Source organism: Chelon labrosus (assembly GCF_963514085.1).
Source record: "Chelon labrosus genome assembly, chromosome: 15".
Classification (NCBI taxonomy): Eukaryota; Metazoa; Chordata; class Actinopteri; order Mugiliformes; family Mugilidae; genus Chelon; species Chelon labrosus.
In genome coordinates, this window is record NC_140348.1 from 15,640,426 (window position 1) to 15,667,626 (window position 27,201).

At 39.0% G+C, this 27,201-nt stretch overlaps 1 protein-coding gene across 2 annotated transcripts; it reads left to right on the forward strand.

Annotated features, from left to right (window-relative positions):
- Nucleotides 1-25,427, forward strand: LOC311500645 (ligand-dependent corepressor). 2 transcript variants are annotated; one of them, XM_084562165.1, is made up of 7 exons: nt 1-169; nt 9,256-9,321; nt 10,099-10,178; nt 10,416-10,548; nt 10,665-10,985; nt 11,078-11,177; nt 12,611-18,924. In XM_084562165.1, the coding sequence occupies exons 1-7, from the start codon at nt 73-75 to the stop codon at nt 13,611-13,613; spliced, it is 1,800 nt and encodes a 599-aa protein (XP_084418291.1). In that variant the 5' UTR covers nt 1-72; the 3' UTR covers nt 13,614-18,924. The 2 variants fall into 2 exon arrangements, with proteins under 2 accessions (XP_084418291.1, XP_084418290.1); XM_084562164.1 differs by lacking the exon at nt 12,611-18,924 and adding an exon at nt 19,070-25,427 and having other exon boundaries at nt 22-169.
- The last annotated feature ends 1,774 nt before the right edge of the window (nt 25,428-27,201 follow it).

A 27,201-nucleotide genomic window follows, 5' to 3' on the forward strand; every position in this document is an offset into this window, starting at 1 on the left:
GCGAGCGCGCGTTCACATAGCAGAGCGCTTCCTCTTCCCGTGCTGGTGCCCGCCATAGAGGAGCGATAGAAAATGGCGAGCCTGTGCAAAAGGCAGCAATGCACAATCGACAGGCGCGGCTTTCGGCAGGAACTTGACTCTTGGGGACATAAACTCATTCACTGTGTAGGTAAGGACGATGCCAGCCACGCAGGGTACAATTGTACGCGCTGAATTTCGCTTCTGCGTGACCTTTATCGGCGTAAATACCCATCTATTACCGCACTCACTCGGGGCATCTCCGAGAGACTTTTTTGTCCTCAACTGTTTCCTTCTCACGGCAACCAGTCGAAGCATTTAGTTAAATGTTGCCGTATGTGTCAACGTTGCGTTACTTGCTAGGCCTCCTCGCTGTTTTTATCGTCCACAAGCCTCAAGTGGGGACTTTAGGGTGTATTGTGGCGTAGCGTTAGTTTGTTTAAAGGGCACCGTGCTTGTTTTAAAGGGAGTGTCAGTGTGCGACGCGTCGGCCAAAAGCGACCCGTTTGCTAAAACGCGCGTTCCCGTGTACTGTATTTTGGATGGGGGGAGGGCGACATGTACCCGAGAGGTGATGTTTTCAGTTAACAGTTAGCTTACTTGCTTCTCTCAAATTACCACCCGTGGACGCGCATTACTGCATTGAGGAAGTGGCAGAGACCCCACTCCCGTGCGAGTTTCCCTTTTAGACGATACGCCAGTAAACTTCTCTGACGGTCCAACCTTAACGAAGCCCCTAAAAAATAAGTCGTTTAAAAAAGCATTTGTTGACTTTGGGCGCAGTGGTGTTTGTGTTGCGAGTGGAGGGTCGATGTTGTTGTTAAATTATGATATTTCCATACATTATATAATGAGCATAATACTCCTTAACACAACGTTAGCATGTTAGCGTGCTGATGTTATCGTTTCACTCAAACCACCGTGTCCAAGGCACTAGCACGGCTGTAGACCGTAATGTTTTGCAGCAACACCTCAGTTTTAGGGATATAATCCCATAATGTGTGTTAGTACACCTTAAATTCACTTATTTATTATTTAACCAGCACACTCATTGTTATAGACACACACTTGAGAGCTGACGTTAACAAAAGTTGAATGGTGCTGTGCAAATACACCCACGATGAAAAGCCAAACAAATACAGACTAATAATGGTCATTTGCAACAAAAGTGAAATGATGGGCGTTAGTTGTTTTTGCAGTTCTCTCTGTGTGACATGAAGCTCCCTGTGATGCATTCATAATGATATATGGCTGACATTTATCGTTGTAGTTTCACGCTGATTGACAGAGAGACATGAAGAAGATGGAGAGGCCATTTTTAAATCCTTGTCAGCCTTCTCCTTGAGACTCGGTGGCATAGCAACAGCCAGCGTGGACCCTCTGCACCATGACACGCAGATTGAACAAATGATTAGCAGATAGTTGCTTGATGAACCTGAGGTTTATTATTAAATTAGCTTGTAGGTTTTGTTACAAGGTTAATAATAATTTGTATGTGGGCTTTTATCAGACTCAAAGGGACAGATGGATTTCTTAAGAAGAATTATTACAGGGATTATATCCTGTATTGACTCACAGCTTAATATAACATGACTCATTAAAGGACTAATTTCATATTGGGCAGGGTTCCCTGCTTTTGGCAGGCTAGAGAAGACCCTGCAAACAATTCTTTGGACGAAAATCCATTGTCATATTTTATACAATACAGTTTAAATCTCAATGCGTAGACATAAAGTAGATGCACAGTGTTTCTTTGTGATTTTTTTGGCAGAATGTAAACCGGGTTTTGGAAACTGGATTTAAATTGTAGGACATAAAAAACCCAAAACACTACTTCTGATGATGCTGCTCTCAAAATGTCACATTCAATCTATTTCATTTAACATGGCTTTATGTATAGTTCTTATTGAGATGTGAAATGTAAGAGGCATGTACTATATGAGTGCACATTCCCGAATTCCTGTCATTTAGCCATTTCTTTCTTTTTTGATGTGACATGATATCCTTTTTTAAGCTCTTGTATTATTGTTATCTTAGATTCTTATTCCTAATTTGAAAGACCAAGTGCAGAAAAACAAGTTACAGACCAACATACCGACAACATTATTATGACTCATAAGCATATAGACTATAAAGACTGCGCAAGAGCTCTCACTTATTTCCAAACATAGCACAATTCAACGGTGCAGGTGGCGAAATTACTGAGGTAACGGGAAAGTGCGTGTAGAAGCAGTCTTATTCAGTGGAGACAGTTTACACACAGAAACTACTGTAAGCATCATATATTCTTGGACACTGTCACGACTGTTGTAATTTTATCTGTTTACCAAAACATGTTGACAGTTATTTTATGAAAATAGGCTGAATAAAGGAAAGATAATGGAAAATGTAGGAATCACAACGTGGTTATGTGTAGTTTCCTCTTTTTAACAGACCAAATGTACTTGGACAGTACATTTATCTCAAAAGCCATTTCGTGTTGCTTATAGTTCTTCAACACTTCATATATTTTTCCTTTCATTTAAGCTGAGAGGCTTCGCCTTATGCGTATTTTCTTTATATGACTGCAACTTGAATGTGTTTTGAACAGCAAAAACAGTTTCTATGCCCAAAAATATAAGGACCATTTGAATACTAAAATCATACTTGGTGTTGTATGCACGGTATTAGAAGATATTATTGAGAACTATTGGCACTCTCTGCAGTTCCGAAATGGTATTTGATGGCATCTTGGGTTTCTATTATCAAGCATGTTTATTCCGTCAGTTTGTTGAAAAGGACTCAACATATTCATGCTTAATATTGGGGAAAGGCAAGCCAGACTGTCCTGAATGCTTCCACCTGCCGACTTCTGGCATCATCCCGCATTCCAACATCTGTGGTGCACTCTGCAACTGACCGCAAATGTCAGTAGCATACAGTTTCCTCACCTCTGAATTTAGACATTGGGGAATATGATGGTGAGGCCGTGCTGATGAGATATTTTTCAGTATTAGATTTAGAACTCGAGTTGGCTTATCTCATATACATTGTGAGGTGCTTATAAATTACTTGTGGCTCACTAGCACATGCATAATTAATTCTGCTTTGAATATTGATTCCCATTTTCAGAATTATTTATCAGAGTTTTGTGGGCAAACACAATCTGTTTTGGAGGTGGCCTATGCTTCATTTAGGCCCCAAATTGAGAGTACGCAATGGTTATTAATGAGGCCATTGGAAAATCTGATACCATGTTGCTTAGATCCAGAATTATGTTATATTTTTTATGCAGTGTATTATAATAAACATCATAACATTTATATAAATGTATGTATGCGAGTCCACCATGGATTTGTTGGTACCATGTATTTTACATAGTATCCATAGTGTAAACTATTACTTTTAACAATGACCTACCATTATCATTATTTGTGCTAAGAGGCTACAAGGCTAGGTAGGTTGCGTGCTTTTCATTGGCAAGAGAATGAAGAGAGAATAATAGCTTTCTAACTTGTCACTAGCTAGACCCAGGCTTGGTCAGTTCTTCCTTTATGATTGACAAATGTCCCTTGTGTTTGGGCTGGAATTGTAAAGCAGCAGAGTACATGACAACAGCATCAGTCTGCTGGCTGCAGAATGGCATATTCTGTCCACGACAACAAGGACATACTTTTGTTTGTTTGGCTTTTTGGTGGAGAGGGCTGCACGCCACCACCACTCCGCTGACACTGAAATGGACATTTTGTCTTTGTGTATTTAATGTGCGCAGTAAAACTGCAGGGCAGAGACAAGCTCAATTGTCCCACAGAACAGCGGCAACAATTGTCTGCATGTTTGGTTATACATGTGTTTATGGTCCATCTGCCTCCAGATGCAAACTGTGTGGCTGAAAATGTGTGTTCTGTCTGGATTTGGGAAATTTTGGACTGTAACAGTACCAGCTAACATTCAAACAATGCCTGGAATGTCGATTATTCGTGCTTGCATTTGACATCTGGATGAGTGGGATTAAGGATTTGCTCAAACAAATAAACAAATATTGGCATTAGACAGATTGTCTTGTTTATAATTTAACTTGGCATGGCTTGTTTTTTGTTGGCCTACATTTTCCTTTGAAGAGACAGTTGATTTCTGTTGGTATTTTGCAAGATGTGATGACCAGCTTTAATAATTTTGACCTTTTGCTTTGTTGTGGGTGTTCTTGGGCAGTTTTAAGTGTTTTCTTTTTTCCATATTTGCCTAAAATGCTGATGTTCTCATATTTGTTATTCAAAGTTACGCTGTGTGCCGTATTACACCATTTGGATGTCGTCTTACATCATATCACGTTAAGTATTCATGGAGTGTTTTTTTTCCTCTGTAGATCTTGCAACCACCCCATTGCCTGCTGTGTAGCCTATTTATTGCCTGAACAAAATTAGTTGTCACCAAATCAAATATGAAGCGTTGCTTTGCTCGTGTCCATGTAATGTCTAAGCTTAGCTGTTGACCTACAGTAAGTTGGCTTTTTGTGGATACCACAGTAGGCAACAGTGAATGATTTAAATGGTTGGGCATTGGGCATTAGGCATTAGGCATTAGGGTGTGCTTGGGGTGACGATAGTCATGTGTGGCAGCTCAACTAATTTGTGCAACTTTGTCATCTCTGCACTCATGCTCAGCCTTCAGCCTCCAGCCTCCAGCTCCATCTTACATCTTAAAAGAGCATTGCCCAGGGAGATCAGTGACCCTCTACATATAAAATTATGCTCACAATCTGAACATTGTATAGTTAAGCACGGTGCAGTCTTGAATAATTAAAAGAATTTTCGTGATTAACCAATTTTCTGTAATAAATTGAAAGGCGATGGCCGAAAATTCCAGCTTTAGCAAGTGTTATTTTGACTTCAGTTTGAGCTGTGGTCACGCCTTCTGAGATAGCATGCATATAGTACAGAGTGGGGGATGGGTTTAGTGGGTTGATGCAGCACTGCACACCCTCAGCATTAGAGCAGCAGAGGCAAGGGTGGGTCATCCACTGAAAGAAGCACTGCTTTCCCATGTTGAGGCTGAATGTTGGCATTTCACCAGCTAAAAATGTAAATGTGTTCCTGGTCATATGCAAATCTTAGAATCTGTTTTTCAGTTTGGGTGAGCACTAGTATTTGTATGATGAACAGGTTAAAATCCTTTATCATTTTACATGTGTTTTGTAATGCATATTCACTGCCTTTACACTGCTGCCCGATGATACAAGCTTTCTGTTGTCAGACAAAATAAAATGGTTTCAGTAAACTTTAATGTAATTTACCAGGTTCCTGCTTTGGGACATTTACTCCAAAGGTAGGACAGGTGTGACACAGGTAATAGCAAAGTAGGTGGGGTTACCTCTGGTGGTTAGGTGGTTGAAGTAATAGTCCATAGACTATGTCATATGATGCTAGAGAAATGCTTAAATTAGAAGTTGAGTATTGCTAAATACATTCGGAAACATAAATTAATTTATGTTCTGGTCCTGTTTGAATAAATTCCACCATTATGATAACGTGTTTTTCCTGTGAAGAAACTCTGTATTTTCCTTATAGCATTTGGGTACGGGGCTTGTGTGTACTGCACTGTTGTGTCAGTTAAAACATTTATAACCACACAGATAGTCCCGTTATTAGATTATGAAACTCACTTGTGTACAAGTTATAAAGCAATATGGAAGTTATTTTCATACATACATTCCCCACCAGCCCAGATATTTTGTGCAGTATCAATAGTCTTATGTGCGTCCATCACTAGCACTATTTAATTGAATACATTATATTGCATGGTGCCATGGAATTGCAGTGCACTGCAAAAATGCCAAGAACATTGCTGATTTTGTCCATATACTCATGAAAGAAGATTGAAAGCAGTGGCTACATTAACAGTCTACATACTAGAGCCAAAAATAAGCAGTGAAGAGTGTTCTTATCATGCATTATATTTAATTCACCGTGATGCACAGCATAGGTTAAGGTTAGGATTTAGAAAGGTTAAGCTGATCCGAGATCTTTGGGATTTCTCTTTCTAAGTGCTGGTGGAAAGGACAAGGGTGTCGCACACTTCAAATCTTCCATACTCTGATTGGCTAGAGATGTAGGTCAGAACAAGGCTAAGGCAGATTGAACACAGTTGCTGCTCACCGTGTGCATCCATAAGCTCCATGAAAAGACGTAGAAAGGTTTGTGGCTGATATTTAACTGAAGTCATTTATTAAGTGACACGATTCCTCAAGGATTCACAAAAGATTTGTTTGCTTTTCTCCTTTTTATTTGACTGTTGGTCATACAAAGTATTTCTAAGGCTGTTTTTTAATGATGCCAAACTGTATGGATTAGATTCCCAATAACAGTGTCCTAAAATAATTGTACATCATGAACCAAATACTCACTAATCAGGGTAAGTCTGGAGTAATTGAATTGTCCTGAATTTAAAATGTTACCATTTTGTTTAATTTAATAAAATGGTAACCATCCTACTGATACCAGTCATTATCCAATTTAACAATTGTCCCTGCATGGTAAATCTTGCAGGAGAATTTATCTGTCCCTAGTTCTATAGATGTGATGACTATATTATTATATTATTTACATATGTCTTGCACTTAATAGATATGATCACAAGTTAAGGCTTTGAAGCACTCTTGCATGTAGCAAATCCATAACTTTGCTATAATAGTAATAATGTATACATTTGGAAGTATGATGGGTTTACTGCCAGTTTCAGCTGAACCTTACTTCTTTATTTTTAGTTATTCCCTCTTTCATGGTCAAAGGGCGGGGAATGTACTCTGAATAATAATGTTTAGTTAAAAAAATTACTGCTTTCATCTCCAGAACAAAATTGATTTAATTTTTCCTTCCACCATACCTCTGTGAGAAGAACTAAGCTGTGCCTTCACTCAGCTATAAATTGCCTGGAGGCAAACCGCAATATTTGTTTGGAGTGAAGTGGGGGGAAGAAAAGGTAGAAAATATAAGTCAACAAGGGTTTGAAATAGCAAAGTTATCGTTCACATCATTCTGTAGGTATAGAACTAGATGGTAGCTTGAATGAGAAACTCCCCGTTAAATCTCAAGAGACTCTGTGACATGTTTTCAAAGTAATTAGACCTGTAGGCGTGTTTTCCACATTTTTTGTTTTAATGGATGAGTCCCACTGAACTGATATTTTTGTCTTTTCATTAGTCTTTGTTACATTTTAATATTATTAGGTATTGGGCCCATGTGATATTGGGTTTCTTGTTTCTATTTGTAGTAATCTCTATACCTTGTGCTTATTTTTGTATCTGGAGGCTGATCTGATCACCATAGAGCAAAACATAAATGTGCAGCAGTAGCTCAGTGGTGGCCTAATTGTTTCTTCAAATGCATTTAATTGGTGTATTTTATTTTATTTTTTATCAGATAGGAAATACACATTAAAAGCTCTACACTATGTTGTAATTTCTGCATCCAAAGGTGAATGACATGTGGCAGCTGTAATGAAACGGGGTGGGGGGCATATAATACGATCATTTTTTGGTTGTTTTTATCCTTATTCCAGTTTCTATACGCTCATTTATTTTTTAGAGCTTCCATGACAGTTCTACACGTTATCAATATTTTATCCATAGCACATGTAGGCAGCTCGCTCTTCTAAAGTTACAGTGCTTGTCCCAAAATCATTTGATTATAATAAAAGGTGGTATGTAGTTTATTTTCTTCAGGCACTATACCATTCTATGCTCTAAAGCAATATTTTACTTTCCTACTAGCAAAGTCATGGTTTACAGTATGACACATTTTCAAATGCCCTAAACTGTATTCCTAAAGAGTAGTTTGATGTCATGGTGCTGCTCTGTCAAACGAAAGTGGATGACCTACTTTTCTCCTCCTGCCTCTGAAATATTTCAGAAATAGGATTGGTTAGCTTCAGCTGAAGTCCTGTGCACTAACCCAGAAACAGAATTACGCTGCAGCTATAGGCAAGCCCCCCTCTCTCTCTCTTTATGTTTGGCTGCTGAAAAGTGGGAGGGAATTTGTGGGGAAGCAGAGTGAGGCATTTTAACAGATGACAGCTTTTTACTGAAATCACTGTGAGTTTTGGAAGAGAGTGGATGGTAAGAGCTGGCAATTTTCTCACTCCATTGTCTGCTCATCTGTGAAGATGTAGTGTAAGTAGGCATTTTCTGTATGATGCGTATTAACAATTATCTAATTTAACTCCTATAAGCCTAACTAGTTTTACTTTTCAATGCCACATATGAGTTTTATGTAGCTTTTTAGCAACCATATGTCGTGTGTAATATGTGTCAGAATAGTTTGAGTCATTACTTTTGGCCCTTTAGTGGCTTGCACATTTGGAATAGTGTACTCTCATTTAAGATCCAGTTCAGTAGACAGATGTTCTCTTTGACCTCTTTAATGCTTGATTTAACGCATGTAGGGGTTTTGGATTGGTTATTCTGACCCTGCGGCAGTCGGCAGACATTGCATATTGTGTTAATGCACTGTAAAGTGAAGTCTTATGTGGCATTGTGCACCAGAGCTTTCAAACAGCTGAGACTATAGGAAGGCACCATATATCAGTAATGCATATACTATAACATATTTGCTTATACATGTGTTATGTATCTGTATATATGATGTAGAATGTCTTTCTATTAGCCAGTGTTTTGTAAGTTGCTTAACTGTAAACAGATATTTAGCGGCCTGGAGATTTGGATTTGGTTAAATATCTGATGTGATGTGATGTGTTCTAGCAGTCTGGTACTGGCTGTTTCTTCTTTACATTATAACATACAGTCACTCCCAACTCTGTAGGTGCTTTGGTTGCTTGGCAACAGGAGGATGGAGTACATGCATTTACTGTTGAAGTAAAAACCTGAGGTGAAAGCTGATAATGTGTGTTTTAAGAGAAGCAAAGGGTTGCTCACAGCGATTGTCAAGTTGAAATGGGAAGCCAAGGAGAGGCCCGGATACACGGCTAAGACCTTATCACATGAAATTTCAGTGATTTACAGTAGATGAGGCTCAACATATTTTTTTTTTTTCTCGAGTGCAACAAATTAATTTAGGCCCTCGGGCGGAAAAGGTTTGTTTTAAACAGTGATTCATTTTGAGTGTCAGTTCTGCTGCTTTGGGCTTCAGCCTTAATCAGGAGTAACTATGAACAAATGTTAGTTTAATAATATATATGCTGAGCCTCCCTTTGTATGAGTACCATCAAAAACGCATATTAATTATATTTCATGTCTTTCTTCAGGCTTGGAGAGCATCCTCGAAGGTCTGTTTGGTTCTGAGCTGGTTGAAGACCTAAAATTATTTAAGGGTAAGTATCTCAGTCCACTTTCTCTAGCTTCACGGTGGCTGTGATCAGTTTTGTGGATTCAGTGTAATCTGCCCATTATGACAACTGCATTGTACCATCTGGTACCCGTGTGTAGTAACTCAAGACAAGAGAATCCCACTGACTGCAGAAGAGAAGATGGCTTGTGTTCCTACAAACTTGGTGTTTTGGATGGTGTGGGCCTGGTATAAAAGTCTATAGTGCCTTTTGGATATTTCCACAGTGCATGAAGTTGGTGAACAATGGTATGCATTATTTGTGACTGCATTACATTCGCAGTGAGTTAAGTAGACTTTCTACAATAGAAGTTGCTGCTGTAAATTCAGTGTAACTGAATCCTGATTCTGTCGGTCTCACTAAAACAAATCAAAACACTTTCATTATGGCCCACTCCTTCCTTTCATTCATACATTTCAGTCAGAGCCTTGTTATCGAGTTGTGCACAGAAGAAGATGAAATTCAAACCGAATATGGAACGCGGCTTGTTTCAAAATGAATCCTTTTTATTATTCACTGTTCTTGCAGCTAGACAATATGATTCATGTGTTGGTGATAATGCAGACCCTAAAGGAATGTAGTGTATGTGCAGATCAGTCAGGAACTGAAAGAACTCATGCTCAAGTATTTCTCTATTATTTATAATCCGGTAATATTTTGTTACCTATGTCTGTATTAATACACTTCAACTTTGTTTTGAAAGAACAAATTTTTTGTCACAGGACTGCATTTCATTACCTGTCATGTGTTTTGTCTCCACAGATTTTGAGCCAATAGAAGTGTCCGATTGGTCATTTGTTGAAAATTGTCTATTCTGCTGTTTGAGAAGAGACAAAGTAAAAGTAAGACTTCTTTTCTCCGTTCATTTACATTTGGATATAGAATCAGCAGTGCCCCTGGGTGGTTAGCAGGAGGCTGTATTATTAAAGTGGCTTGTGCTCTCTAATCCATCATTGCTTGTTATTTCTTAATTATCTCGCTCATCTGTCATCTGAAGCTGTTGAGTTATTGCTCAGTGTATGTATGTTAATATGTAGACGTCTGAAGGCGTTTGAATAAACACTTTTGCATTTTGACAGGAACACTTAATTGGCTTAAACAACGAGGAGCTTGAAGATACACCCAAACCCCTCCTGGTTAAAGATCAGCTCACAATCAGCAGACTAGAGAAGCAAGCTGAGGAATTTCTCAATGCAGTCCTCTGCAAAAAAGGTGAGTCTTGATATTTGCACCTTTGTTGGAATGTTTACTAATCATCATTTAGAGCACAGAGCAGGAATGCAGACTCAACACTTTTGACCCTGATTTTTCTTTTTTTTTTCTTTCAGATGTGCCAAATTTCTCAGACCCACACATTCCAGTAGTGGCTCGAGAGATTCTTCAGAGGATGATCAAACAGTTTGCTGCCGAATATACCTCAAAAACCAACTCCCCTCAGGACAGCCGCTCAGATTCCCAACCTCACTCTGACCAAAGCCTGCCGACCCCATCCTTGGTCTCAGGGGCTCCTCCTCTTACCAGCCCTGCTGCCTCTCCGGCTGCGCCAGCACACAGCCACAACCCTGTCCTAAGCAAGCTCCTCATGGCTGACCAGGATGTTCCTCTTGATCTCACCATCAAGAAACCCTTGTCTGAGCCCAGTGAACAAGGTAGGGCTAAACACATCTGTAAACTACATTCATTAATGAACTGGTGCACTGGTTACAGGCCAGCTTTAACTTAACATTGCTTTTTTTAATAGATGGTGTCCTTGATTTATCAATCAAGAAGAATCGCTATAGCAGCAGCAGCCTGTCTGTCCCTAGCCCCTGCCTTTCTCCGGCCACATCCACGGTGAAGGGGTAAGTCTCCAGTTCCTTACGCAGTAATGTTTTTGAGGATATGTTACATTGTAGTTCAGGATGAACAAAATTAATTTGGAAGGAATGGGTGGAAAGGTTATTTGTAGTGGCATTAGTGCACTGGCACCAGCCAAGTCTGAAATTTGAATCTTGAATTTTGAGATCACTTAGCCACTTGGTTGCTTGATGAAAGTGAAAAACAACAGATAAAGTTGTGATAGCAGAATTTCTTTTAAAAGAAAGGCGGAATAATCCCCAATGCCATACTTAATACTGCTTTTAAACCTCACTCCCACATGTCCCAAAGGATGCAGTTTGCATCCCTATATCATTCAAAGTAAATACTAATTTTAAATTAATCCATGCCTTCGAGAAGTGTAGCAGTTGAGGTGCTGAAATTAATTATGTCTCCCTGGTAAAGATCCAAAGGATTACATTGCATTGTTTTATTAGCAAAGTATTTGATGTGCTGGTAAGATGAGCAGTTTTCATGTGAATGTACCAAATATTAAAATTATATTTGGATTAATCACCAGTGACGCTGTATTCTCCTCCTCTACTGGGTGGAAAAATTATGGCTTTTTATGCTTAGTAGAATAAAGCTGCCTCCGGTTTTCATCTTACTTTGCACATGATATTCAGCACGTACACCCATTTTTGATATGTAAAAACATAGATTCAGCCATATTAACTTTCTGTTAAATAATTTTACCTCCAATCAATGTCCATATAATTATAACTCTGGCTGTTAGCATATATTTCGGAAGAAAACCATTATGCCCTTAGATATATCATTAAAAATATTTTGATACAACCAGCTGTTGCCGATGAATTGTGCATTGAATTGTGACCCGAGTTAGTCAGTTAGGTTTTGAGTTTAATACAAACAACAACCCTCCGCTGGCTTACTCTTTTATTGCTGCGCTTGTTCAGTGGTAACGTCACACACAAAATGTCAAGAGCTTTATTTGCATCAGTAATTTTGTACGGCATACTTACTGTGCCCTGCTTAACATCTACATGCAAAGCTCCCTTACTGCAGTGACAAATACTCCTTTCTCTTGGCTATTCTTTTTCAGCCACAGGAATACTAAGACTTCTTTGTATTCCAAAAGTGCCTTTTCTTTCCTTATTTCCTCATTGTTTCTTTGCCCTTTCTTTTTTTGTTTTTTATGTTTATTCAAAAAATTTGTAAACAATTATAAAAGCAAGCAAATAAAAAAAATGTCAAACTTGAGCCTTTTTTGTTCTTAAAAGTCACACACACACATTCACAGAGTCAGTTGTTCACCAAGATAGTGATGTTACCAAAGCAAGGTCATATAATAAAGGAGTGGCCAACATCCTCCCCTCCCCAACCCATCCTCCTTTAGAAAAGAGAAAAGGGCACTGTGCAAGCTCTGCTTACACCCAATTTCCTTCCATCCAATCAGGCGTTCCTTGAGAGCAGACGGACAAGTCGGGCTGTTAATGAGGAGCCTACAGGATGGGAGGAGGAGGGAAAATATCGGCCACTCCACCAGTTATAAGCCTTCCTCGTCTCTTGCATACTCGGTGCACATCAAAAAGGAAGCCGATCTGGAAAGCGACCCAGAGTCACCTCTCAACCACAGCTCCAGCCCCACTGACCTTTTCAGAAATGCAACCTCTTCCTGGAATTCCAAAACTCATTTTGGGGCCCTACTCAAACTCAAAACCAGCAGTGAAACTAGCGAGCACTTTAAAGACATACCCAGGTTGTTGGAAGCTGCTGGACTTTTGACAAAGTCACTCGCCTATGAGAAAGGTAACCTCGAGGACGCCTGCAGGGACCACAGCCTTTCCCTTTCTCATTCATCATCTTTTGACCTCAAGATTCCCCAAGTGCGGGTTTTTGCCACAGGAACCGACCCATCTTGGGATTCATTGTCCACCGAATATTCAGGTTCACTTTGTGAGAACAGTCTGGGAAAGAAGCTTTGTTCCGTTCTACCCAGGCAGATCCATAAGAAGAGCAGTGGAGGTTTGAATGGCTCAGGTTCGGAGAAGGAATACTGGCCTTACCCCTCTGACCGACAAGCCCTGGGTAGAAACTATCTTATTGATTCTGAGTCAGACCTAGGTACCAAGCAGCCAAGGAAGAAGCGGGGACGATATCGACAATACAACACTGAGCTGCTGGAAGAGGCCATAGGGTTGGTGATGGGCGGGAAAATGAGTGTGTCTAAAGCCCAAACCATCTACGGCATTCCGCACAGTACCCTGGAATACAAAGTGAAAGAGCGCCTGGGGACCTTGAAGCATCCCCCCAAAAAGAAAATGAAGCTGCTGAGTCAGGTGGAGGAACAGGGTGCTTCACTGTCCCCCATAAGGAAAGAGCACATTGTTTCTGAGAAAAGCGCATCTGAAGAAAATGGGACTGATTTCCATGAGGGAAGCCTCATATCAAATGAGTGATCCATCCATAACATAATAACAATGATCACTAGTACTTTTTTACCATTGCATTTGCCAGACAGTGCTAGTTGCTGACTTTGTTGATCATAAAATCTTAATAGTTGTATTTATTATTAATTTATTTAATTTTAGCCCTTCCTTTTGGTCATTAATACATTGCTATGTTATATATATATATATGTATGGCCATCTATCTTAAACTCAACTTCAGAATTAACACAAATACTACAGCACATATTTTATTTATTAATTACAGTTTCTTTATTTAGATTATGCTTTAATATTAATAATTCCCGCATCTAGAAATGAATACGCACATTGAAGCCATTGAAGCTTGTTTAAGGAGGTGGCGCCCCTTAGTGTCTTCTCTCAGTACTGGTCATATGGTCAGAGTAAATATAGAGTTAATTTTATGAATATGCATGTCCAGCCTATTAATGTAAAATGTTTAAAGTCTCTACCACTTTCTTGCAAATGCACCTCTATGACTGAGATGGACACTGGAGATGTGTCAGTATGTCCAAACACATTTAATTCTGAACAGTCATCAATGAAAATTCATTTATTTATTATTCTAGTCCGTTGCAGTGGCATTGTTTGTCGTTCTGGCTTTCACTCTCTTTTTCAATTCCGATTATACTTACCTTCACAATCATGACATTTTTTTCCACCTACATTTTATTTACTGTATCTTGATCTGCTGTATGGTTGATAACAGTTTTTCATTGCCTTCTCTGCACTCAGGAGAAGTTCAGATTGGGATGCAATACATGTTGGTCAAAGAAAATGTCTATCCGATAACAGCATTACTGTACACACACAAATATACCTCAGCTACACATATGCTCAGCTAAGTCATTGCCTCATAAGTAACCTCTAACAGGGAAGCATATAATACCCAAATAAGCCTTTTTAGGTAACATTTCAGGATGTCTTACTGACAGGTGTGCGGGTTCTACTCTCAGTTGTTTTCACAACCTACCTTAAGTAGTTAACAGTAGCATTTCAGTGCCAGTGTAAGCCTTCACGGCATTTCAGTTCTACGTGATTTAGGGCTCGGATTCTTTCACATTTCAGGTTTTATGTCTGGGATGTGATAGGAGAAAACATTTCTGACTTTGTTTTTTCTTTAAAATAGTTCAGAAACACAGTATTTATATATATATATAAACACACATGTCCGTGCACACAATTACAGTTATCCCTCATTACACACTCACCTGAATTCTCAAGTTACCAAGGCAAAAATTCAATGGAAATTATTTTCATTGTCTTGAATTATGAATGTAAAATATTATGTCATGCCGCATTGCATTTCAGAATCTGCTTATGGTTTGTTAACCATTAGTAGTTCTGATGTGCAGTTGCATACAAGACCAGGTATACTGTATATATGTTTTATTACTGTGTGGATCATCGTCATTTGAATTTGTTTTCCGCATCCAAAACTAGTTTTTAATTAAAAAAAATAGATTCTTATTTTGAGACCGACCACTTAAGGATTTGTGATGACACTGTCCCTGCATTGCGATATTTCTGTTTTCAGTTGCTATGTCAAAACTCAGGTTAATACCATTTCCTTAAAATGGACACAAAGATTGGATCATGGTGCTATTAATAGAGAATGAGGGTTGTGCTTGACATCCCTCCCTGTTGTGTTTCTTTCTTTTTTCTTTTTTTTTTAATTTCATTGAATTTTTGCCTGGTTTTTGACTCATCCGTCATTTTGATCAGGATATCATTGTGCATTATCACTTTTACCTCAGAACTCTCCGGAATATGGGATCATGGCCCATAATTGTTTTATCAGGTCAACAACTAAACTCTAGCAAATGTTGGTAATGATGTTTTTGCAGATTTTGCAGCCTTTCAGATGTAGAGAGAGTTGCTTTAACTTGGTCCTGGTTGTTTTGATTGAGGAAATAATATAACTACATATTTTAACTCGGATATTATAACTGCAGTCATATGACATGAAATTGTCTAGATTGTAAAACGTTTCTGGTGAAAATTAATGGTAAAATTTATTTCAGGGACAGGTATATCAATAGCACTGTAATAGTAATATAACGCTGTGTTAGATGGTAAACTTAATAACTTGCTTGACTTCTTGTCTTCTTTAAGTTTTGTTTGTATACTGACACTTCTTGCGCAGATATTTTCTTTTTTTTTTAATATGTTTGGAATTCTCTCTCGTTAACGCAAATTTAGGAATCATATATAATTCTGCATATGGTTGGAAAAAAAATACGACAAAGCATGTGCTTCAAGTACACATCACTTAAATTCTAGGCACTTACTTATACATTTTTTCTTGAATTGACAATCATCCACCATTACTCGATGTCTCTCTTCATTTTCAAATGCATTTTATTTAATATATGAAAGACATACAAGCGCTTTGAGTGTATTGATAGATAAATCATGTTTTTGCGATCTTCACTTACTATTGTAGCAAATATAATGGTTGACTACCTCATCTGGAAACCCATATCACAGTCTCCTGTTCTCATAGCTGTTTTATGTAGCAGTTTCTCACGCACACTACACACATTTTAGAGTAAAGGCAAGTAGTGTTGGTATAAAATGGCAGAAAATGTGAAAGTTCAACCATGTGTAAATATTACAGCGGATCCTTGTAGATACTTGCACCCTGCTCTATTTAATGTCTTTTTTCTCAATTATGTTTCTCTTTTGGGTGGGGACTGAGCAGTACTGTGGTGACAAAGGCATTTTTGATGGTCTCCCGCTTTGGAGGAACCATTGTGTTTCTAAATTAGGGAAAGACTTTAGATACTTTCTCAAATGGATGGTATATTTGGAGTTATTTTCTTAATGCAGTATTTATTAATCAATATTGATTCAGTAATGATTTTATTATCTCTTCAATAACCATGAATGTAAACGGCTTTAATAAAACAAATTGTTGCTCGCATTACTGTTTATGTAGACAGAGATTAAGATTAAAGAGTGTACTGCATAAGAGGAATATTTAACCGTCTTACACGGTAGAGGTAAAGGCTTATGATTTAAGACTGTCCTTCCTTATTCTGACACAAGTTGGTGATCTTTTGCTTGATATATATATAATATGTGAGGACCAAAGTCTATTTGCAACTGCAACTGATGTGGCTATTCGAATGACTAAAGAAATGCCTGTCCATAAAAATATGTACAGTTATTTAATATTTACAGTATAAAGGAGTTGTATTTTGCATGATTGGACTAAATCATGTCTGTCATTGGGATGGTTGTATATGGTGACGTTTAACTTTGAGGATGTTTTATTGAAAATACTTATTGGAGTGTTGGTGTGTTTACTGTCAAGTTTTCAATGTTGTAAGTAGATTAACTGTGACCCTGGAATATTACTGAACCAGTTCGAAATCTGGTTAATGGCTCACTAAAACGTTGTATGATAAAATGTCATTGCTTAGTTCGTAATTGCCAGATTATTTATAGTGCATAGTATATGGACATTGTATATGAGCAAACACATCCACGTGTGCTCGTGAAATATTGTGAAACTAAGTTGGAATTTGTTTAGCTTTTGCTTGTTAGATTGGTTATTATATTTCAGCAGAAAAAAAGACATTGAGTCATTGAGTACTTTGAATTAGTTCCTTACTGCAATTTCAAGTGAAACATAGAGAAAAACCCTCAGGGATGAAACACTACCACTAGTTATTCAGGTACTCCACTCTACTCCTTACATCTTGCAAGCAGGGATATGGAATTAATGAGCTTAGCAAAAATAAGAAAAAAATGTCCTCTAGTTGCAGCAAATGTTATTTTTTTAATCTCTAAAACTTATTTTTAAAACTCTAAACGTTACATTAGAGATATTTTGGCATGCTGTATACATAATTTTATGTTTAGAGCCAAAAAAAACCTTAGTACATCTTTTTACAGTTTCATTCATTTTATACTCTTACATGATGAATGTCAATAGAACTTCAGTGTAGGTAAGAAGTTGACCAATAGGGTATTTCATTGACAAGTTTCTTTCCAGGGCAGTGCCTGAAATAGCGTATACTATGTACTAAAACTAAGCATTACAAGCTGCTTAGTGTAACAGCCTAAGCATTTTCAACAAAAGTACTCTTCTCAGTTGCTGTACATTACTGAAGCTGAAATCTGTAAATTTAGTTTGAATCACCATTCTGTTGTGTTGGTCATGCATGTAGTGGAGAATACAAACAACAAAACAGGAAGGGATGAGGATTTGTCTGAAGCTTTTACAGTTCCAAAAGTAAACATTGAAATTTAGGTGGTAACCTGTATTCCCCCGCTTGATCTGTAAAATCTTACTTTCTATAAGGCTAGAAACCAACACTGAGTAGCGTCTACATAGCTAGCTTAACACTGGTTATTCCGCTAACTTTTCTGTAGCAGAGGTGATAAAAGGAATGTGGAAGAACTACAGATTCCAGGTTTATAATGTTAAATTTAAATCATTAATCAAACACTATTGGTTATAGTTGTTTATCAATATAATGTAGCAAATATTGGTCAACAGGACATCAGACTTACTACTTCAGCTTGCAGTATGTTGTGCTCTGCAGTATATGCGGTCCTTAAACTATTTTCTACATTCAACATAGCCTTGTAACATGTCACCTCAGGAATCTAGGTGTGATTTTGTCTGTTTTTGAAAGACTGCAGTGTAGCTTGGGAAGGATATATTTTTTATTTTGTTTAGTTTTTTTGGTTTGTTTTGTTTTTACAAAGAAAAAGCATATATTTTTGGTATAATGTGCTGGTATAAATGCTCCAAAGGTATTGGAGGATTTTGTAATAGACCTGCCACACTGACACGACTTTTAGCCAAATATACAGAAATATGCCCCCACCCCGTTGAGTGTTTAATTTAAATTTGTATTGACACATTGTTCACATACAAGTATTCAAATAACTAATTCTATATATCGTCAGTCATGCTTGAATATCTATTTTGACTTTTATTCTGCTTAATATGGATTAAGTTGTTGAGCACTTGTATCTAAATGTCACCCTTTGCACTAGTCGTTAAAAAATTTGACATGCAAAGTTGATGAAACTGATGTATTTAATATTTGCCCTTAATGTACTTGCTCTTTCAAGTGATAAAATGTGTTTGACTTGTTTTGATCAGAGTGGGCTACCATTACTAAATGTCTTGTGCATGTATAATTTCCTTTCTTGATGTATACTGTAAAAAAGCACTTGTGCAAAGAAGAAAAATTTAGTAGCCGTAACAATGTAATTGGTCAAATTCACTGGATGATTAATTCACTTTTAAAATCACTTATTCTTCTAATAAACATGCAACAATCAACATGTTGGTGAATTTGTGATTTATTTCACACAAACATTTAGCCCTTTTTGAAAGCACACATATTTGTTAGTAGTATGAACCAATGTTGCTTCTTTCTGATTTATATTTACATCTGTTTTATTTTTTATTTTCCCCATAGTGAGTCTCCAGACTTCCGTGTTGCAAGGGCAAAAGACCTGCAGTCCACCTCGACTCTGGAACAGTTCATGGCCAAACTCTGTCCCCACCATCAGAGACAGATAGTGGATGCCATAGGTTTTCTTCAGACAGAGGTCAAAGCACTTGCGTCCTCCAAAACACAGAAAGCCTCCAAATTTAACTCTGGTGCCCAGGGAACTGCTTGTTCCACTGCAAAATCCAGCGCAGTCAGCCCTGAAAAGTCACACCCCGAGATAAAATTTTCCAACCAGTCTACCCCCAAATTGGAAGTCCAGGATGTGTCTTATTCCATCCCAAGCAGTTGTGCAATGAGAAAAGTTCCAGAGAATGCTGTGTCGCTGAAAACACCTGGCCCTGCTTTGGATCTTCGCACCCCTGGGTCAGGGAGTAACCAAGTTTTGGCCACTCCAACTGCTAATCCAGTGGATGCAGAGAACAACCGTCATGGTGATCATGTGCCTCTGAAGATGAAAATCATGACTAGGAATGCTGCCGGTAAGAAGTTGTCATGTGTGCTCAATGCCTCTCTTGATTCTCAACCTGACACTTTGGAGGACAGACAGGGTAACTCAAATTCCTCCAACAGAGCAGAGACTCATAGTGCTAGACTCAGCTCTGTGAAAAGACACAGTCCGGCTAGTCACACACATCAAGCTAGGCAGAGACAGACTCTCTTGGCAATTTCTCCGGACTCTGCTCGGACTGCCAGGAAGACTATTAGACCATCCTCTGACCATCGGACAAGGGACTCTGCCTTTAGGGGAGTGGCTGACCCTGATCTTGGCCACTGTGACATTGTTTTTATTGACAAACCGATTACAGAGTGTTTTAAGGACCAACAGCGCAGCATGCTTCCACGCCGCAATGCCAGAAAAAGCACCAGAGGACATATGTATTCAGACGAATTCTGGGAGTTAAAAACTGTTCGTACACTGGCTGGGAGGGGCAACTGTCCCAATACGATGCCAGAGATGATTACATTGGTCACCCCAAAACAAATACTTTCAAAGCCTGAAGGCGTACCACCTGTGGATATGCCTTTTGTTGGCTCATGCACGGAAACGATGAATCAACAAATGCCCACAGAAGAGTCAGATGGGAATCTCATTCCAGGAACAGGCGATGTGGTACAGGTAGCGGTCAGTAAAGTAGATGTTATAGTTGAAACCAGTCAGACGGATCAGTGTCAGAGCAAGGGGCAGTCTGATTCTCCATTAAATTCCCCATCAGAAAACAAAGAAGCTTTTATGAACACAGATGTAGAACTGGAAGCCACTGCAGAATCCCAGATGACAACAGGAGGTGAAGAAAGCGTTGGTCAGGCGCCATTTGAAGCAGTAAAAGAAAATGAGCCAGAGTCTCATGAGGACACGCATGAAAGTACAGAGCAAATAGTACCAGAAACAGTAGTGGGGCCAATTGAGAATATTAGCATAGAAGAAGCTGATCCCCAGCTTTCCTTAGTTAAACTAAGCAGTGAGCCTGTTATTCTGCAGAATAGTGAATCACCAGTGAACCAAGACGAGAAAGAGATTGAGGAAGATAAAAGTGAGGAAATGCAAAATAAAGAACCTCAGAAACTTCAGCTGGAGACACAGATAAATGAGAACTTAGAAGTGACAGAAAAGGCCAATACCACAGGTTCAGCAGGGCAGGGTTTGAAAGAAACGGAAATGGAAACATCTGAGGCAGTTGACAGTGTTATGCCCTCAGAAGCAGTTGACAGTGTTACGCCTTTGGACACAGAAGATAAAATTGAGGATGATGTGTCTTCAAAGACACTAGATGCACTCTTAAAGGAATTACCACCATGGCGTAGGAAAAAAGGTACCACAAATTTGCTTCCAAAGCAGCTCAGACAAACAGAGACAGTGATAGTAGGTTATTTTAATGGAAGGCCCATATCGGCATCTGATAGAAATCTGCGTCGTAGAGCAAGTAACCATACATCTCCTAGTAAAACTCCATTGAAATCGAGTGATAGTTTACCCAGCAACAGTACTGATTCAACTATTGATTCAACCACTGGAAACACAAATCTGGAGAAACATTTACCTGAAACAGACACGCCTGTAAAGATTGAGACAACTCCCGTGATTCAGCAGATGGCAGAAGATTCTTCTGACACACCATCAAATTCAATACCTAAAGTTCCCCCGTGTACTAAAGAAAACAAGAAACGAAAGAAGGTTCTGAGAAATTCTCTCAGCTCTGAGTCCAAACGGCTACTTAGATCAGCCAGCCAGAAGCCATCTGAGACTCCAGCAACTCAGCCCATTTCAAATGCTGTCACTTCTTTTTCATCCGAGAAACCTCCTGGTAAACCTGTTCTTCCCTCTACAGAGCAGCTGCCCTCCCTCCCTCTTCCTCATCCACTTCCAGTTACTGAGTCCCCTGCAATAAGCTCAACTGAACCTACAGCCTCTGAACAGTCTGAACAGAACACAGTCCCAGACACTGTTGAATTAGAAATCAAAAATACTCCAGTAGAGACAACCTCTGAAGACTTGGAAAAAAACAAAGCAGAATTGCAACTGCAAGCTAAACAGAAACTCAGATCTGCCAAGGTTGCAGCAGATGATAGCAAGAACGAGAAAGGTCAACTTAGTGAAGTATCAAGTCCATTAGAAAATCTTAGTCCAGTAAAGACGGAACTGCAAACACCTATAATGCCATTAAGAGGAAAACGGGTTCTCCGAAAGGAGGCAGAAACAAGTGATGCTGCTTTGCAGCAGAAGCCAGATGTAGCATCTTTAGAAGACAAGTCTGTTAATGGAGATGATAGCAGTTCTTCCGTATTGGATAGACCCACAAGAATGCCATTAAGAAGGGAGAGCAGTAAGGCTGAAATGTCCCACCAGTCTGTTACACAGTCATCACCAGTGGACAACAAGAAATTAGCTTTGAGGTCACAAACACTGGCTGCACCATCTACCAGTATTACTGTAGCTACAAGACAAACCGATGCAGCTTCCCCTATCAGAATATTGCCAGAAAGAGTAACTAAAGCTCAGGTGAGGCCCCCTTCAGCGTCGAGTGCGCCTGTGCCCCACAGCTCGCAAATTCCCATCATTACACCAAGACATGAGCTCCCAAAACAAACTGTCAACAAATTCTTTGAGACTCTGACTGGAGAAGAAAGCCAACATCTAATTACAAATCTGAATCTAAAGTATGATAAAATGCAGAAAGGTTGGGTGCAAATGGACAAAGAAGGTCAGCCGACGGCAAAATACAAGAATAAATCAGACAGACAGGCAGCTATATGGAAAAGCAAACGCAGGGCACGAAAACCAAAGTCTTTGGAGCACCAGAAATACTCACCAGTCCAAATGCTTTTTATGAAAGGTTTTAATCTCACCAGTATTTGTCGCTGGTTCCTTGAATCGACAGAAACAAAGTCCCTTGTCATTGTCAAGAAGGTGAATACACGTCTTCCGTCAGAAACTCAGCTGTGCTTCCACAGCTCATCAGGATCAGGGACCTCTCAGGGGGTATTTCCAAGCCTACAGGCAGAGCGGTTAAAGAAACATTTGAAAAAGTTTGCCATCGCTTCTCCTGTCAAGAGCAATCCCAAGAGTCAGAAACTGATTGCGAAAGCACTGGAGCTAGAGGCAAATGCATTCAAAGGGAAAGAGAGAGAACTTCCCAGTACTGCTCAGACTTTGACAAAGACATACACCTCTGCCAAGGCCAGTGCACAGACAGAATCCCAGAAATCCTCTGGAAAATCAAAGAATCCAGCTAGTGCAAGGATCTTGAGGAAATACTCTAATATCCGCGAAAAGATGCAAGTACAGCAAACCACTGTTAGACTAAAAGAGGCCTCAAAAATCTTAAAAACCAACAAAATAAAAAGACTGGCCACCACAAAATCTGCTGCTAAGTCAAATCTGAGGCCATCGTTGAAGGCACGAAAATCAGCCCTGCCTGTCAGTAAACGAATGAAAGAGACTGCAGCAAAAATTCAAAGACGTAAAATGTTGGCTGGAAAAAAATCAACAAAGCATTCAGTTCATGTGAGGGCTGTTAAGGCTCAGGGCAGTAGTAAAACTTCAAAAGGTGCAACTAAAAAAGATCTGCCAAAGAGATACTCTCAACGACTAGGGTCTCCTAAAATATCTGAACTTAACCCTGTCGACGTGTCTAAAAGTAAGGTTGAAAATAAAAAACACACTGAAGCAGAAAGAACAGAGGTGGAAAAACTTGTGAACAAAGCGAATTCAGGTGTCGATAGTGTTGATGAAACTCCACAGCAGAGCCTGGAGGTCAAGGTTCCAACGTCTCCTGACCAGGTACTAACAAGATCGCAGAGAAAAATGGAGGCAGCAGTCTCTGTGAGTGGGAGCCCCCGTCATGCTTCGGCGAGGGCCAAGAAGTCCATGAAAACACAAAGTGCTTCTCCTAAATCAGTTAAAAAAGCTGAAGAACCTAAGCTGAGGAGAAGCGGGGCTTTTAAGTCTCCTGCAGAGAGGAAACGGGGATCCTCGCTGCCACGAAGTGCAACTAAACTGGCAACCAAGAGAGCTCAGGAGCTTTTAGTAACTCCAGCAAAGCGCACCAGGACATCACTCTCAAAATGAAACAGACCTGCAGAGAAGTCATCTTTATTTAGAAGATTTTTTGATTTTCTTTTATCTGGAATATGCTCAGAAGGACCAAATGTATCTATTTTGTACTCTCACCAAACTCTTCAGAGGATACATTTTTCAATATGTAAGGAAGGAACATATTTTCAAATTCATTTATTTTGTAAACCTCCAGCGTGAAAACTCAAATGTGTTGGATTATTTGCTTAGCATTCGTTCAGGGACTACAGTCCTACATGATGTCTAGCAGATGCAGTTGCTGTTTGGCTTTGTGTTTCAGTACTCTACGACATGGCTGGAGATGGCAACGGCCTATCAAACCTCATTTTAAAGGTTGGGTTAACGAACATAAAGCTTCGATGCAGTTATTGAGGTGACATTACATTAATTCACCACCCTCTTATTTTTGTATATAATTATTGTTTTAGATGATGGCGTGCACTGCGAGAAAGGAGCTTTGAATGAAATTGTTACTTACAGTAAGTAGGCAGTTTGTATCTCCAGCCTGTCTTCCAATCACAACATTGTGAATATGTGACTGTTGTGACCAGGTGCCTTATTTATGAGATGTAATGTAATAGAATGTGTCGCTAAATGTGAAAACTCCTGTCCTCTAGTTGCTTTCAGTCCTGGAGAGGCAACGTTCATTTGTTAACAAGAGTGTGTGCAAACTGTGTCCCACACGGCATGTGTCTCACGCTTCATCTGCAAATTCTTATGTTGACTAAGGCATTCAGAATTTCTGACTTCCTCGTACAGGACAGGTTTATTTTTATACCCATTTTTCCAGAGCATTAACAGAAAATTGTTCTTATAGTTGTGTTAGATGTTGAGGTCTGAATTGTCAAAACAGGCGTGTTCTCTATGTGTCATGACAAACGTTTGTATTATTTTGTCGTTCGGGGGTCCGGTTTCATTGCTGTGTACCTCTTCTGATTATTCCACCTGTTGTTATCTGCTCAAAATGGTAGCGTTGAGTACTTTACCTGCTTCTGCATGTGTTAAATCTTGTTAATGTGGAGTCAGTTTCAGCAACCGTTGGCAATGCAGCCGTGAAACCCAGCACTATCTTTATGCCCCTGATCTATGAAAGCCACCTTCAAGGCTGTGTGCACATTTAGTGCACATTCTGGAAATCTACGTTAGAGGATGTTGGCATACTGGCTGCACCACTTTAGTAATACTTCTTCAGAAAAAATATATTTGATGATTGAACTTTATGGCTTTGTGACCAGTAATAACGCATTAAGGAGTGATACTTCACAAGCTGGATAGGATTTTTTGGGGGTAGTTTAATCACACTTCTAAGTTCTGAAGCAGTTTTATTATATATATTGTTTTGTCTCTGACTGTCGGGCAGATGTTCTCATAATGTGAAGTTTGTTTACTTCTTCAGTAGTAACTTACAGTAGCGTGTTACCATTTTAGCACAGTGTTACATTTTCTTTTTATTTTTACGGTCATTTCCCTTCTGAGGGTAAATCATCTTGTAAATGCAAAAACCGATCCACCATGTTTTTATTCTTATTTAAGAGCTCCATGTAGGCTAGTGAATTTAGCAAATCTAAAACAGCCCACCAAATATCAGACTTGAACATGTTTATCCTTTACAGTTGCTATTTAAAGATTTTGATTTTGTATATTAGAAAGAAATACCTGCTTTATTTGTGGTAATCTCAAGAATGATGCATCTTTATGTTGAGAACTTTGTATTTTTGCTGGAGTTGATATAAAGATGTTTGAATTTTATCTTTGGTTTCTTGGCATTTATTTATTTATTTTTTTAAGCCAGTGTTTTATCAAAGACAAAAGTCTAACTTCAGTAACAAGATACTTCTAACAAGAAGCATCTTGTTAAGCATTTGAGAGGTTGGATTTGTATGTACACAGACAAAAAAAGAATGTGCTGTGTGAAAGGATGAAAAAAAAAAAAAAAACATCTGAGAGAGAATCCTTCTTGATGTCATGCCCACACACCCCATCAATCAGAGCACTGAGTTCTACTGATTTGTTGAATTAACTGTTACGAGTGCTGATCCTCCAATAAACTGCCAAATATTTGCAAATATTTGCTGCCCTTCATGAGAACCGGGCTACTATGGCTCTAACCTTCCATCAAGGCAAATCCCTAGTTTTGTGAAATGGCTTTTATGTAGCCAACGATGGCATTTAATATGACTGGGATCTGCCATGACCTGCCATACGGCTCATGGACGAGAATCCTGAGCACCACAGGAAGCTCCCACTGTGGGACAGATTGGTAAACAGTTGGCCTCTGTTATTTGAAAAAAACATAGAAGGTGAATGAACAACTTCTCACTGGAACCAATGTGACATGAGGAAATTGACATTTCATTTCATTAAGGTGAATTATTCATCAATGTTCAGACAGAAACACTCCATTATTTTTTATTTCATAAAGATAATAGACTGAGGTTGTGCTTCATGAGTGGGCCAGCTCTCAAATCTCACTTAAGTTCCTGCCAGTGTTACCATCCTTGACAAAAATGAGTAATATCGCTGGTGTCCAAAGTGGTGACATTGGCAGGTGGAGCACTGTTGAGACCAATGCACTGAGCTGTTAATATAAGAAGTGATGAGTGTTTTCCACTTGATCAGTGATTGTTTGGTGACCCAAAGAAAATATTTGTCTACTGCATGGTTGACCAGTGAGAAGCGAGAATTTTGTAATTGTTCTCGAGGTGAGCAAGAACAAGAACAAATTTCTTGCATTTCGCAGAGTGTGTAACAAGCTTTATTCCTTAGGTTACTGCAGTTCCATGCAAATAGAATAGCTTTGCTTTTAAATGCACTGTCCTAGCGTGTTTTTTTTTTCATGCTGTTTTAGTACATACGATAGTTTGAGTCAAAATACGGTAATTTTAAATCGACAGTAGGATATGTTCGTTTTGGCCAGGTCATTTATACTTCACGAGAAACTTAAGTGCCGTCTTCTTACTATTTTCAGATGTCGGCCAGTCGTTTTCACAACCATGTCCATCGGCTCCGTGCTGTTCATTCAGTCAAGTATGCCGTTCTCTACCCGGGAGAGATTAGCGGTCACGCTACAGCCGAAACGATCTTTGTTCTTGTTCTCGAGGTGAGTGAGAACAAGAACAGTGTTACCATCTTTGACAAAAATTAGTTCTTGTCGAAACAAGAACAAAGTTCGTCTCAGCTGTACAAACTTGTTCTTGCTCTCTGAAAAAAAACGTTGTTCTTGTTCTTGAGGTGACTGAGAAAACAATAACGAAGTTTGTTTCGCCCAGATCAAGTGGGGGTTTCTAACTTGCACGATGCTTTTCCATTCTTTGTTTTTGATTCAGTACTCAATTCAAATCGAGTTGGTCACGTCATCAGCTTTTTTAGGACTTGCCTCTGGAAAAACTCAAACAAAAAGTAAGAAAAAATTATTTCTTGGCGTTAAACAGTTAACAAAAACCTAATAATTATTCGGGAATTATAGTTGCTCATCTGATGTCTTAAAAGACTTTGAGCTTCAAGTTTTGCCAAATAAAGACCA